We start from the raw sequence: 15,955 nt of genomic DNA, 5'->3' as shown, positions 1-15,955 counted from the left end.
AGATTAGTTGACCATATAGCTGTGCATCCATTTCTGGGGCTTTTATTCTGTTCCACTGATCTATGTGTCTGTTTTGGGGCTAGTACCATACTATCTTGATGATTACAGCTTTGTAATTCACCTTGAAGACCAGAAATGTGATGCCTCCAGCTTTGGTTTTCTTTTCAACATTGCTTTGGCTATTTGGGGTCTTTTGTGGTTCCATACACATTTTGGAATTGTTTGTTCCAGCTCTGTGAAAAATGCTGATGGTAATTTGACAGGGGTTGCATTGAGCGTGTAGATTGCTTTGGGTAGCATAGACATTTTAACAATATTTGTTCTTCTAATCTATAAGCATGCAATATTTTTTGATTCCTTTGCATCTTCCTCAATTTCTTTCGTAAGTGTTCTATAGTATTTAGAGTACAGATCTTTTACTGCTTTGGTTAGGTTTATTCCTAGGTATCTTAATGATTTTGGGTGCAATTGTAAACAGGACTGATTCCTCGATTTCTCTTTCTGCTGCTTCATTGTTAGTTTATAGAAATGCAACAGACTTCTGTACACTGGTTTTATATCTTGTGACTTTGCTGGGTTAGTGATCAGTTCTAGTAATTGTTTTGTGGAGTCTTTTGGGTTTTCTACATACAGCATCAAGTCATCTGTGAAGAGTGAAAGTTTGACTTGTTCTTTTCTGATTTGGATGCCTTCAAATTCTTTTTGTTGTCTGATTACTGAAGCTAGGACTTCTAGTACTATGCTGAACAACAGTGATGAGAGTGGACATTCCTGTAGTGTTCCTGACCTTAGGGGAAAAGCTTAGTTTTTCTCCATGGAGGATGATAGTCCCTGTGGGTCTTTTCATATATGGCTTTTATGATGTTGAGGTATGTTCCCTCTATCCCTACATTGTGGAGAGTTTTTTTCAAGAAAAGATGCTGTATTTTGTCAAATGTCTTTTCTGTATCTATTGAGAGGATCATATAGTTATTATCCTTTCTTTTATTAATATGGTATATAATGTTGATTGATTTGTGGATGTTGAACCACCCCTGCAGCCCAGGAATAAATCCTACTTGGTTGTAGTGAATAATCCTTTTAATGTATTGTTGGATCCTATTAGCTACATGCTCCCATTTTAGATAAAGGGTCATTGTTCACAATCTCCAAAGGACTCTGAAAAATGTTTTCAGCTATGTAAAGAAAGGCTCCATACAAATGTATTGTTGAAGCATGGACAACTAGATTCTTCCAGAGGGCTACTAAAAGTCATACTTTTTATTGGATAGCCAAAAGTACTCTAGGCATAGTTAAGAAACACTAGGCTGTATTCTAAAACAAACATTAAAAAAGAAAAAATTAAATGGGCTCCAGGCCCAGCTTGAACTGTGGAGCTTGAACTCACAACCCTGAGATCAAGACATGAACTAAGATCAAGAGTCAGATGCTTAACTGAATGAGCCACACATGCTCACCAAAGGGAAATATTCTTTAAAGGGACTGTCTTTCTATTCTGGTTTTCACAAGTGTTGTCATACACTCAGGAAACATCAGACAGTATGCAGTGTGATCTGCTTCTTTACCTTCTTTCTGGCTTATGTTGCCTTAGTTGACCTTTTAAATTCTTTATTTCTTGACAAATAGATTTAAAACTTTAGATCCTGAGTAAAGTAGAACATGACAGAATTCATGCAGAAAATCAAAGCTGAGTCTAGAACTTCTTTTTTTTTTTAAAGATTTTATTTATTTATTTGACAGAGAGAGAGATCATGAGTAAGCAGAGAGGCAGGCAGAGAGAGAGGAGGAAGCAGGCTCCCCGCTGAGCAGAGAGCCCTATGTAGGGCTTGATCCCAGGACCCTGAGATCATGACCCGAGTTGAAGGCAGAGGCTTAACCAACTGAGCCACCCAGGTGCCCCTAGAACTTCTTTTTTGAAGAAAAATACTGCACTGTACAGGGTGAACTCACCTGATGCTTCCTATACTCTGATGGGGTTCAGTAGGTGCAGTGTAGAACTTGAACTGATGTAGGAGGGGTGTTATATGTTTGATTTGTTGTGAAATGGACGAGGATCAGGTTTGTGTGAAAGACATATTATATATGTTGGGGTTGGCCTATGTTAGGAAGGGCATAGTTTTGATTTAACTTTTATTCTTATGACCTTGAGAGTAAATCTGAAGTAGTGTCATGTAGGTGAGAAGGCTCTAAATTCAAAATCAGGCGGTTAGGGTTCAAGTCTCATTTTCATCTCTAATTGGTCATAAGATTGTGAGCAAGATACCCAATCTCTCCATGTCTTCCTTATTCTGGCTCTCTCTTTCCAACTTGCAGAAAAAGACTAATAATACCTATTCTACCTTGCCCTGGATCTGAGTCTCAAAACATTGTTCATAAAAGGTCTTAGAAAGGTTAGAATGACTTTTGAGTTGAGCAAGATTCCATTATATAACCACATAACATTGCAATTTCCTCATTTTAAAGCTAAGAAGATAGCTTTTTAGTGGAAAATCCAATATTCTATCCACTATGCCAGGGAATATCACCAATATTAATAATCTGTAATTAAGATGGCATTATAAATAGAAATAAACCAATCTCTTTTTTGTACACATTCACTTCAGTGTAAAAAACATACAAAACAAAACTCTAGGCAAACCTATAGAAGGAAGCCTACTTTGGCCCAAGATGAATGCAGCCCTTGAGGTCAAGCTGCTGAACTGTTAACAGTGAGTGACAGATGTCTGGCAGATGACATGGACGCTCAGTGTGGAAGATAATGGGTGTCATTCTCTGGATTATAATCATATATAGTAGTAGATGTCCTGAAAATTTGGCATTATGGTCTTTTTGATGATGGGAACTAACTCACTGGCATTCTCCTGAATTAAACTAATGATATCAGCTCCCTTAATGTGATGAGGTTTTTGTTTTCCCTCTAGAGGTTTCAGAACAAGGCCAGATAGCAAATATTTTAGGTTTTGTGGGCCATGTGATTTCTGTAGAAACAAATTAACTCTGCCTTTGCAATGCAAAAACAGACAAGACAATATGAAACAAAGGGGTACAGCTGTGTTTCAACTTTATTTACAAGTTGGTGTGGGCTAGATTTGGCTCAAAGGCCATAGTTTTCTGACTCCCTGCTTTAGAATATCATGAATATATTATCAAATTCTGGGCCTCCTCACATCTCTTGGCCATACATACTGTATTGTTGGTCTCAGTTTTTAGCACAGTTCTAATACTACAGTTAAGCAAAAATAGAAGGTGCCAGACCTTGGAGAGACCATCAAGTCAGGTGGCCATTTGGGCAGTCGCTTCGTATCCCAACATGGCTATTCAAAACTTCACACCTTTTTCAAAGTGATCTTTGTAAAATAGAGCATTGTTTAAAATATAATACTTAAGTTTTAAAAAATAAGCCAGAGTATTTATTCTCCAGAGTAAGGCGGATGTTTGGAAGGGAAGGAAGGAAAAGTGCTTCCCAGCTCCTAGAAATGAGTTGCTAAAGTGCAACCCGGTGCTGACATCCTATTTATAAGCGATCAAACTTGCTTTATGTTTTCCCTTAATAAAAATCAACTCATTTCCTAAGTTCATTGCTGTTCTAAGTCAAAGATCACCTACCAGTTCAACTTATCCTCCTTAGGACTCTTTCTGTCATTCTAACATTTCTGGAAATGGAGGGAAGCACTGTCAGAAGCCTACAGAAGGGCGATTTAAACTCCGGATATCCATTTTTTCATACTTGATTAAATAGCTCATTCTCAACCTCAGAACTACCAACCCTTTACTGTGTAGAACAGGCTAGAATGCAATGGAAGGTGAAACAAGCCATTAACTCCTAGTACTACTTCTGAAAATATGGATTTTGAGACACTTGGGTGGGTTCAAAGTGGAGTCTCCTCTTGCCTTCAGGAATTCCTGAACCACTTCAAGGTTTAGAAACGCTTTTGTCCTTGGCCAAGTTATATAAATCTTTGAGAGCCTCAAAAGTTGCCCTTTTGAGGGCAACTCAAAGCCTCAGTTTTTCCATCTAAAAATGGTTTAATAACTGCTTCATGGAATTGATCTATAGTGAGTGGCAAACAGTAGATATTTAATAAGTGATAGTTTCCTCAGTTTTTCCATATCCCCCGTATGCTCAAAATTATATTTCCTTGCTCTATTCTGAGAGTGTTTATTTGTTTATTGTACTCTCTTGTATAATCCCATGAACTGCCCCTGAGTGTAATATAAATGTATTCATACATAGAAGGCATGTAAGGAGTAAGTTCCTGAGTAAGGCAAGACTGATTGTAGGAAAATTGGACAGAAAGAAATCATAATTCCCAGAGTAGTTCAAGGTCAGAAAATTCATTTGGTTTATTTTCTTTTGAAAAAGGAGCCTTCAGGTGTGGTTTAAACAAGTAGAACATAAGCTTCTTGAGAGCAGAGAACATGTCAGTTACATCTGTTTAGAACTGCTCTTGGCATGAGGTGAGTATGCAATTAATACCTGTTTTCTCAACTAATAACTGAGCATGCTTTTGTTTGTATGATTCACTTCTGTATTAACTATGGGAAGTTCCTAGAGTTTTGCATAAGAAAAGAAAGGGATTCTAAGGAGAAGTCTTACAATTGGACAAAGATGGCCCCATTTATATACTATTTATCTTAAAGTACACAATTTGTGAAATGACTGGGCAAATTGCTTGATATGGAAATTCATCTGGAATAGGTTGGGGGAAAGCTGAATACCTATTCTAGGCCAGCTTTGGGCAGATACTGTATTTTAAAAAAAACATTCCCTTTAGTTTCATTTTCCTTTCTGAAAGAAATCCCATTGTTGCTCAGAACTTAGAATATCCATGATACTGGGACCATAGAGTAAAGAGTAGTAGATGCAATGGGGTAAGAAGACCAGGAGATCACTCTGTGTTCTGAGGCTGCTTTCCATGTGCTGTAAAAGTGTGAGACAACAGGAGCACTAGCGCATAACATAGTTCACATACCTGAAAACATCATCATGTGCTGAAAATTCCAGGGGATCTTCTGTTTCCGGCCCAGATTCAGGAGGAAGGAGAGGGGATATATGTTGCAGGCTCTGGCAACAAAAATTGCGAGCTATAGATAAGCACAGGGAAACATTGAGGAAAATCTCATTGCAATGAGGCTGTGAGACCTCGAGCTTTATTATGTTCTTAAGCTTCTCTGTTTTATGGCCCAGAAGACAGGGATAAATATGTCAATACCTGTATGTCCAACTTGCTTCCAAAATTCATCTTTAAATGTCAATTCTATTCCAGGAATAGCAGAGAACTCTGCTTTTCTTTGAATATCTACTTGGTTTAGAATTGTTAATCCTGTACCATTTCAATCACTGTAAATTTTCTCATCACATTTATGTTGCTGATGACTGACTCTTTGCTCAACTCTGCTGCAAAATGTGAGGCAGAGACCATTCAGAGGCTGGGGCATTATTTTCTCAAGCAGCACTTTAGAAAGGGTAAATGTATTTCTGCTCATGATAGCCATCTTACTTTTTATCAGGTTGTACTCTCTGTATCTGGCAAGCTTCACTTACTTTTTTTCTCTTAGTGGATTTAATCTGACAGCAATTACCTGTCTAAATGTATAATATAACTCCTCTAGGAAACATTTTGCTAACATCCAGTATTTACAGGTTAAATTCTATGAAAATACTGGTAATAGTCATCTTTTCCCTTTCATCACCCAGGACTCCTTCCCTGAGAGTCTGTAAATTCTAGTTTGTCCTCAAATGGGATGGAATTATGTGGGAAAAGGGAGCTTCCATTTAAGATGTAGGGTTTAGTATTGCATGGAGCACTGGGTGTTGTGCAAAAACAATGAATACTGTTACGCTGAAAAAATAAATAAATTTAAAAAACAACATAAGAAAAAAAAAAGATGTAGGGTTTAGATGAGATTGGAGTGTTAAGTTGAACGTTCAGTGAAAAGAGGACAGAAGGCAAAAGTAGGTGCTTACTAGAACAGGGCTTACAGAAGAGGGGTCAGCTCTCCTGGCTGTCAGGATCACATGCCCGTGATCTGATGATCTGATGGGGCATCTGCCCATTTTCCAAAGGACAACAGTTGCTGACTGTCCTTGGGGACATTCCCTAGCAGCTCAGTATCCCATCAAGTAGACATCTATTTTTTTTTTTTTTAGATTTTATTTTATTTATTTGACAGAAAGAGAGAGGTCACAAGTAGGCAGAGAGGCAGGCAGAGAGAGAGGAAGAAGCAGGTTCCCTGCTGAGCAGAGAGCCTGACGTGGGGCTTGATCTCAAGACCCTGAGATCATGTCCTGAGCCGAAGGCAGAGGCTTAACCCACTGAGCCACCCAGGTGCCCCAAGTAGACGTCTGTTCTTATTGGGGAATGCTTACACACCAGGCCTAGAGCTACAAAAGTTCTCTGCATTAAAAAGGAGGTCTGGAAAAAAAAAATAGGAGGTCTAGAGTTTATCTTATTTTACTTATAGGAAAGGGTGATCTTATTAAAATAAACTCACAGGTACACTAACATAAGACATTGAAATCACATCTATGTTAATTTCATCTAATCTTTACTCTGTATCCTATTTTCAAAGTCCTCACTGGAAAAGAGATTTTAACAAGTTGTGATGAAAATATTTCTAAAGCTTAATAATCCTGGCTATATTCGGATATACTCTAATGCAGATTAAGTATATTTCTCTGAAATGAATGGATGGATATATTTTTATCTAAATGATTCATAATTTAAAATATACTTTGAATATTCAAGACATAAATATATTTTGAATATTTATTTTTTGAGTATTCTGTTCTTCAGTTTTCTCCCTTTATTTATCTCAGTATTTTCCAAATTTCTTTCCTGAAACAGAAGCATTTAATAAAGGTCCCAATTCTTACAATCTTTTCCCTCCTACTAGAAATTACATATCTTCTGTGAATTTGAGCCTTGCAATAAATCTGAAGAAATTACTTAAACAATTTAACAGAGTAATCAGTAAACATAAGTAGTTTGCTCTTTTCCCTCATCACTCCATGTTCTGTATTTCAAAGGATACAAAGGCTCCAAGTATAAAAAGAGCATTAAAGATATGATTCTGGAACGTGAACAGCGCCAGGCCCATGTAACAGAAGATGACATTCTCGCCCAAGAAGTTCATAAATTCAAACAACTGAAAACAAAACAGAAACCAAAACCATTAATTATGACTCAGGTTTGAATTCACTTAATATCTTGTAACTGTTTTGGTAAGTGGATGTTTCTCTTGTACCCGGGAAGGCCTTGTGCTCCACTTCTGGAGGGGTATAGGACCTCTGACTACCCTGTCAGGCCCTCTGGCTCTACCCTGGCTCTCTACCCAGTGACAGATGTGGCAGTCATGGCAGTTAACATCCCATCTTCCTTTCCCCAATGCAAGGCTGCTAGAAATACACTTGGGTGTATTAGTCAGCATGATCCTCCATGAAACAATTCCTACTAGGATGATAGAATATCCTTGTTATAGAAATCTACATGATTGCTTAAGGTGTACCATAGGAAAGGATGCAAAGATCATTTAGTTTCTTCTGATATCACTCAGTAGACGTCCTTGAGTTCCTAGGCCCTGAAAACTTCAAAAAAAGTTTTAGCTAAACTACCTTCCTCAGGCAGGCGGGAGAGACAAACTTGGAAAACTTGGAAACTTGGAATAAGAACGAATGTCAATTATATTTCAACATTAGAATGATCAGTATAAGAGTCATTTATGGTTTGTCTCCCTCCCAATCCCATCTCGAATTCTCCCCTCATGGTCCAATAGCTGTTTGTCCCTCTTTTGCTCGGCCTCTTTATTCTCTGTCATTTGGTCTTCTGTATCACTAATTCTCTTAATCTCACAAAACAAACTGGGGGTTGCTGGGGGGAGGTGGGGTTGGGAAGGGGGAGGGGGTTATGGACATTGGGGAGGGTATGTGCTACGTGAGTGCTGTGAAGTGTGTAAACCTGGCGATTCACAGACCTGTACACCTGGGGATAAAAATACATTATATGTTTATAAAAAAAAAATTGGAAGGGGAGGCAAACCATAAGAGACTATGGACTCTGAAAAACAACCTGAGGGTTTTGAAGGGTCAGGGGTGGGAGGTTGGGGGAACAGGTGGTGGGTAATAGGGAGGGCACGTTTTGCATGGAGCACTGGGTGTTGTGCAAAAACAATGAATACTGTTATGCTGAAAAAAATAAATTAAAAAAGTGAAAAAAAAATGATCAGTATATTTCAAACCCCAGACAATGAGACTCATTAAATTGACTGATGTAGGTATATCCATTAAATGTCTACAATTTCTAGCTGGTAAAAAGAAAATGATTAATCCCAGGAATCAGTTTATGCAATGAGAACACAATAGATACATCAAATTCAGTCAGAGGAATAGAGTAATAACATGCTATGCAGAGGGAAGCTCCCAAGAGTTATTCTTAGATCATTAACTAAACAATTTAAGTTGAGCATGAAAAACGTTCTCTAACTTCCAGATTAGAAGTAAAAGGGAAATGTGTCCAGGGGCTACAACAAACACACATTTGGAAGAGACTTTAGTTTATGTTCCAGAATTTTCATTTGGAAGTTTCTGAAACTTCTGAAACTTCATTCTCAGCCTTACATAAATCACCATGTTAGGTAAACGTCTCTGGAAGCATTTCTCTTGACTTTTTAAGGACTCATTATTTTTTCATGTAATGTATTTACAGCCTCACAAATAATGCCCAATACCTGCTTACCGATAGTTGACAGAAAGAAAAGCAGACTCTTGTCAGAAACATTATTTAAAGCCAGTAATAGAAATAAAGGATTTAAAAAGACACAGCTCCTGTGGTACAAGACGGTCTTTCTGCAGTGGAAGTGATCATTAATTATCCTGAGGACTTGTTTCACATTCTAGACCAGCTCATCTTAATAAACACTGTCACCCAAATAACCACAAAAACTTGAAAACGTGGGAGAAAATACAGGGGATGGGGAACACTTTGCTACCTCCTCAAATCTGTACTTTTTCAGAAAGTGAGATTTGGCTACTATCTTAATCAGCTCTGCCTGCCATAGCAAGATACTATAGAATGGCTGGTTAAAACAATAGAGATTTATTTCTTATAGTTCTGGAAGCTGAGAAGTCCAAGATCAAAAGGTCAAGTCAGCCAATCAGGTTTTGATGAGAATCCTCTTCCTGGTTTGCAAATAGCAGCCTGCTTGCTGAATCCTCACATGGCAGAGAGATCTCTCTCATATCTCTTCTTATAAGGGCACTAATCCCATTCATGAAGGCTCCACCCTCATTACCTAATCAGCTCCCCAAAGCCCCACCTTTAACATACCACCACATTGGAGATTAGGACTTCAACATATGAATTTGGTTGGGGGAGGGGCACAAACATTAAGCTATGGTGCAGCTATTCAGTTTTAAACATTAACGGACACATGCAAGATTAAATTCATATAGCTTCTTCTCCAGTCCCCTCCCAAGTACTGGAGAGGAGACATCTTGCCATCTAGGATCTATTTAGCCCCTTCTTGGTGGTCACACTCCAATTTCCCTCTGGGGTCCACCTTCTTCCCCACTCTCAGCTCACATGTTTAAACCTCCATAGTTCAGATAGGGGGTATATGATTTAGCACTAAACCACTCAAATCAATGTATTTCTCTAGCTAGCATGTTTGGTTCAGAAATGGGTGTGGTGCATTCAGAGCCAAAGAAATACAATGAGACCTGGCAGGAAATGCCAGGACAAACCCCCCCAGCTTTTCATGGTGTGAGAAAGTAGGATGCAGGCTAGGGAGCTGTGGCTAGTCATCTCGTGCTCCCAGGGGAAACAGCTGTCTGAAAGAGAAGCCATGTCCTGACCACACCACTTAAATCTGTATTCAGTCTCTCCCGAAGTAAAATCTACCCTTGGACTAATGAATTAAAAAGACTGAGAAAAAACGTTTTTGTTCTGAGTGAGGTTTCTATCACTTAAAATGATACATATTCCTTCACAGTCCTGTACCAGTTTAACAACAACAACAACAAAAAACCAAAACACCTCTCTGACTTAATATGGGTTATAAAAAAGGATAGGTGATAAACTTTTGGACTTTTTTCAAATAGCAGCAAAGTCAGTTACCCCTGCCCACCCCCGCCTCTACTGCCATCCCGCCCCCTCAGTTTCAATCTATATCTCACGTTAAAGTGCAAAATTTTTTTTTTTTTCTTTTTCTGTTGGTTGTTGAGATGTGATGGAATTTGTTCTATACATTTTACATGGAGACCCATGGTATGAAATATTTGCTTAGAGATTTGCTTCCTTTGGAAAACCCAGGATTTTAATTTGTAGTCACTTGGTTTATTGAAATCTAGCACTGGCTAGAATTATAAGTAACTGTTTATGTACACATTGCACAGAAGTTCCATTTTCCAGATAGGTCCGTTTCTAGACCTGTTCTTTGTTTCTATTGTTACATATTCCTCTACCAACACCACATCTTTGTAAATAACGTAGATCTGTGATATATTATAATAATCCCTGGATTTACTCTGTTCACATACTCTACCTTCTGAGTCTTCCTGATTATGTTTGCATGTTTAAAAAAATGGTTTTTATGCTTAGTCACTTAGAAAAAATGTTTAAATCATATGCTTACAATTTCAGATTAAACAAGAGAATATTACCAGCACCCAGAATTACTCTCGTTCCCCTTCCCACTTACACTTCCACACCCCAATACACTGCTATTAGCACTTCAAATGCTTTTTCTTTACCTATTAAGATGAACATATGGTAGTTTGTTCTTTCATTGTTTTAAGGTAGTTAATTACATTAACTGATTTCTAAATGCTGAAACAATCTTGCATTTCTGCAATAAACCCTACTTGGTCATGATGCATTATCCTTTTTTTTATACATCACTAGAATTAATTTGCTAATATTAAGATTTTTTGTGTATATGTCACAAAGGACTATCTTATAATGCTCCTTTCTTGCATAGTTTTTACCAGATTGTATTATCAAAGTTGCTGATGTTTGATAAAATAGGTTCCTGTTGTCTTCCTTTAAACACTTAAAAGAATTCTGGGCTTGGAGTTTTCTTTGTTGGAGGACATTTAACTACAGATACAAGTATTCTAATAGATACAGGATTATTTAGATTTTCTATTTATTTTTGTATTAGTTATAGTAAGTTGTGTTCACTGTTATATCTAAATTTTCACATTTACTGGCATAGAGTTGTTTGTAATATCTTCACTATCTTAGTCTGTAGTTATGTCTTTTCCCCAATACTGATAATTTGTGTCTTTTCTTCCTTATAACTCTTGTTAGAGAGTTACCAGTTTTATGAGTGCTTCCAAGAAGCAAATTTGGTTTTGTTGATTTTTCTGTATTCTGCTTTCTCCTCCCCATTTTATTAATTTCTCTATTATTTTTATTATTTCTCATATTCAACATACTTTAGTTTAATTTGTTTTTATTTGATATCTAGGCCCTTCAAGTCCTAGATGATGTTGTTACTTGTCAATTCTTTTGAATATCTGCTTTTCTGCTTTCTTTATCCAACTTTTCTTGTTGCTCTCTAAAGCAAAGCTGTTCTTGCATGTTAACTTTTTTTAGGTGACTAATATCATTTTTGTCAATTTCCTCCCCAGAGTCTTATGATACTTTATTTTGTAACACACAGAATATATGAATATCAATTTAGAGAGAATGACAATTTTATAATATCATTGGGAGAAAATATAGAGTGCTGAGAAAGACTGCAGAAAAATTTGACTGATTTGGAAAAAATAATCAAAACTAAAGAGAGATTCCTAACTCACTTCTTATAGCCAAATAAATTCCAGAAGAATTGACAATTTAAATAAAAAACAGGGGCACCTGGGTGGCTCAGTGGATTGAGCCGCTGCCTTCGGCTCGGGTCATGATCTCAGGGTCCTGGGATCGAGCCCCACATCGGGCTCTCTGCTCTGCAGGGAGCCTGCTTCCTCCTCTCTCTCTGCCTGCCTCTCTGCCTACTTGTGATCTCTCTCTCTGTCAAGTGAATAGATAAAAAATCTTTAAAAAAAAAACCAAAAAACAAAAACCAAACAAACAAACAAAACCGACTTATGAATGTATTCAAGAAACTACCAGTAATTTTGTATGATTTTTTAATCAAGAAATTTTGTAATGTATTTATATAAGCAAAAGCTTGGAAATAATATCCATAATATAAGAAACAGTTGAATTAATTATATGCACATTCATATAAAAGAATAAATTTATGATGTTCTATATATGCTGATGTAGAAAGATAGCCAAGATCCATTGTTAAATCATAAAAAGTGAGTTAAAGAAATAAAGGATATGTTGTATATGAATAAATCCATATACACCTAACTTCTACTTCACTTTATAGATACTGACATTGTGTTATTTACTGTGAACTTATGTTATTTTCATAGTTTATAAAACTAGATTAAGTTAGAACAAGAATTTTAAAGTAGAATAAAAATTTTCCAAATGTTTTCTTCTTTAAGCCTTTCTCAAACTTTCATCTTTTTATTTTGGGGAGGTTATTGAGCATTCTTACCTATTTCTAGTATTTTTCTTATTTTTGTTTAAATTATTTTTGAGTGAAGAAAAATATAAACAACAATGTCAAAAACACTTATCTTTTGGGGGACCATCTTTTAGTAATCTCTTTTCTATAGATCTGCAGATTTTATAGACAACAGGCATAATTTATATAAATCTGACAATACTTTTTTATGTAGCTTCATTAACTTAATAATGTTTCATAAGTCTCTTTCCATGGCAATAAACCTGGATCCACTGAACAATTTTTAATGGCAGCCAAATATCCCTTTGTATTTTCCTACTAAATTTTATTTCATGTACCCATAATTTGATATCTGGTTGTTTCTAGATTTGTTCCTATTTAAACAATGCTGCATTAAGTACCTTTATTAAAAAAAGATTTTATTTATTTATTTGAGAGAGAGAGAATGAAAGAGAGCATGAGAAGGGGGAGGGGTCAGAGGGAGGAGCAGAGAGCCCGACTGGACTGGATCCTGGGACTCCAGGTGAGCCGAAGGCAGTCGTTTAACCAACTGAGCCACCCAGGCGACCCTTAAGCACCTTTATACAAACATCTCTCTCCAATTGAGTGACTACTCCTTATAATTCCTAGACATGAGCTGCTTCTGTCAAAGAGTATACATTAATTTTTCTTTTTCAACATACTACCAGTCTGCCCTTCAGAAAGATATGCCAATTTGCATCTCTAATAATGGTACAGAGGGTGCCCTTTCCCCACATGCTTGCCAAAAGTAGTTTTTATCAATTTTTAAAAACTTTTGACAATCTGATAGACTCACTTATTCTAAATTGTAGATGGTTATTAGCATTTTAAAAAAGGTTCTCTTCATGGCAAGGCAGCAGCACTGATTAGCACTCCTTTGTCTATTTATATCATGTGACAACATTCCTCTGAATGAACAGGCTTCATAATAATTTCCTTCTTGGGGCACTTAATGAAAGTGTGTGGGTGAATTCAATTTTGTTTCATGTGCAAAAATCTCCTGAAGGTATGTTTCAAAAGGAGAATCTACATTAAGGCCATACTGACAGAAGCAACCAATTTGCCCACCAGGAGGGCATTCACTGCCTGAGTCTGGCCTGGAGTAGTTAATTACTGAGGGAATAGATTTATTAGTCAAATTTGGAAGGAAAAAGAAAACCTCTCAAAACTCCACTTCCAAACCAAAGTTCTAATAATGATGATAATAATAATAATAATGACAACAACAAATGTCAAACTAGCAGATTCAGGATCAGTATTCACTATAAATAACCTCACATCTACTTCAACCTCACTCAGAATCAATGAAAAAAAAAAAAACTTGACTCAATATTTTATTTATCCAGTACAGTAATCAACATTTGTTTTATTTCCATTAATTCTCAGTCTGTGAGCCTTTGGAGAGAACCCAACTTAAGTAATCTTTGATTAGCAAAGCTTTTCTTTGGGAAAATAAAAAAACAAGTTAATAGTGCAAAGAAGAGGAAAATCAGTGTTTAAAAACTCTAAAAGTTCATGGTAACCATTCAAATGTTAATTAAACAACTTAAAGTTTAACGACTAACCATGTTCTCTGAAGACTTACCAGATGTTATATTTTTTAGTCTGCTATTTACTGTACTTACTAGAAATTTTTATAAAAAGGTCATACCAATTTTATAAAATCATATCAGTAATGCTGATTTGCTTCTTTCTCCTATTAGTAAAAGAATGAAACTTTACCATATTACTATGGTTCGTTTAGAGAAATATTACAGTAGTTCATTATACTGTACCCTGCTTAACTAATACCAATTAAATTCACATGGATTCCTCAACAAAGCTTTTATTTGGCATAGTACAGTTTGACACAACCTGCTGGCTTTCATCTACTTGTTCAAGTAATACACTGAAATCCATTTTAATTGGGAGGTGAAAGAAACTACAAAACTAATAAAAATGAAAAGAAAGGAAGAACTAAAAATGCCCAGGATTAATTTTTTTGTTTGTTTTAAAATTTGTCTTTCTTCCTAACTGGACACTTTCTTCCTAACTGGACGCTTTCTTTAAAGAACATCTCAGATTTCATTTTTTATATACTATTGAGCATATCTATGTTTTGAACAAGCTGGGGTATAAATGTATTGGGGAATTTGCGAACCAACAGGAGAATATATTTTACTGGAATTATAACTTTTGCTTCTGTAATTCTAATATTTGCTTAGTCCCTGTCCTGAGGAAATTTGTTCATGGCAAATCCAGTAATTCTTATGGGCTTCAGAGGTAGCATAAGAGATGAATTGTACTGAAGATCTGTGAACTTTATAGTAAGGATGTAAATGATCTAAAGGCTTTATTGCCAGTCATGGTCCTGGTTCCTAGAGAGCAGCCTCTCTTATGAAGCTGAAGATTTATAATTACATATAGGTACAACTGCAATCTTGTGAGATTTTTCTAAATTTAGGACATTGTAATAAAAATAGAAGTATCACTACTTCTAAAATAGTAATAATACTAATGGAATTATTTTTTTTAGGATTTAAATTATGCTAAGGAATATGTTAAAGGCCTTTACTTTAAAATTTTTTAATAATTTATATCATAATGACAACAAAACTCATAAATTGATAACTTTATTTCCATTTTACAGTTGGGGACGCTGCACTCAATGGTATTAATACACTTGCCTACATAAACACAATAAAGGAAAGAACTGAGCTGTCTTGAGTTTGGTTTAAAGCCCAAATCATTTTTGCCAGACTAGCCTGTCTCTCCAGTATGTGGAATTCAGGTTTGGGGGCAGCAAGATGTTTGTTAACAATAGAATTGGTGAATATTTTAAGGTTTTAGAGTTTACAAAGGATATTTTTAATACATTTTGTTTGATCATCAGAACAGCTCTGGGGTTGGCAGTATTCATGGGACCCTGACCACATTTTTTTTTTCAAGTAAAGAAACCTGAAAGGTAAATTTCTTTGCATCCAACTAGTGGAAGTAACAGCTGGTTCTTAAGGTGGTGGATACTTGAGGTAGTGGATACTTATCTCCTCCCAATGTCTACTACCATCCAGTCATCCAGAACAATCCCCCCAAAAAAGTAGAACAGGAAAATAAAACTTTTACCTTGCATTTGTAATGTTAAGACAAAACTTTCCAATCCTAGAGAAATATTTTGCTCTATAGAACCATCATAATGGGGGCACCTGGGTGGCTCAGTCGTTAAGCGTCTGCCTTCAGCTCAGGTCATGATTCCAGGGTCCTGGGATCGAGCCCCACATCGGGATCCCAGCTCTGTGGGAAGTCTGCTTCTCCCTCTCCCACTCCCCCTGCTTGTGTTCCCTCTCTCACTGTGTCTCTCTCTGTCAAATAAATAAATAAAATCTTTTTTAAAAAGAACCATCATAATGATTATATACAGTTTTATATATAT

The 15,955-nt window shown here is 36.4% G+C and overlaps 1 protein-coding gene across 1 annotated transcript in view; it reads right to left on the bottom strand.

Moving 5' to 3' along the window:
- SLC9A9 (solute carrier family 9 member A9) overlaps positions 1-15,955 on the bottom strand; it is a 540,987-nt gene that overhangs the window by 213,502 nt on the left and 311,530 nt on the right. Inside the window, exons 10-11 of the mRNA XM_046003499.1 lie at positions 7,036-7,149; positions 4,974-5,085 (exon numbers count right to left, since the gene is read on the bottom strand). Coding sequence (XP_045859455.1) covers positions 4,974-5,085; positions 7,036-7,149 — 226 coding nt within the window. The remainder of the gene's footprint in view (positions 1-4,973; positions 5,086-7,035; positions 7,150-15,955) is intronic.

The sequence above is a fragment of the Meles meles genome, chromosome 4 (genome assembly GCF_922984935.1).
Source record: "Meles meles chromosome 4, mMelMel3.1 paternal haplotype, whole genome shotgun sequence".
In the NCBI taxonomy this organism is placed as follows: domain Eukaryota; kingdom Metazoa; phylum Chordata; class Mammalia; order Carnivora; family Mustelidae; genus Meles; species Meles meles.
This window is presented reverse-complemented; position numbering and strand designations above follow the sequence as displayed.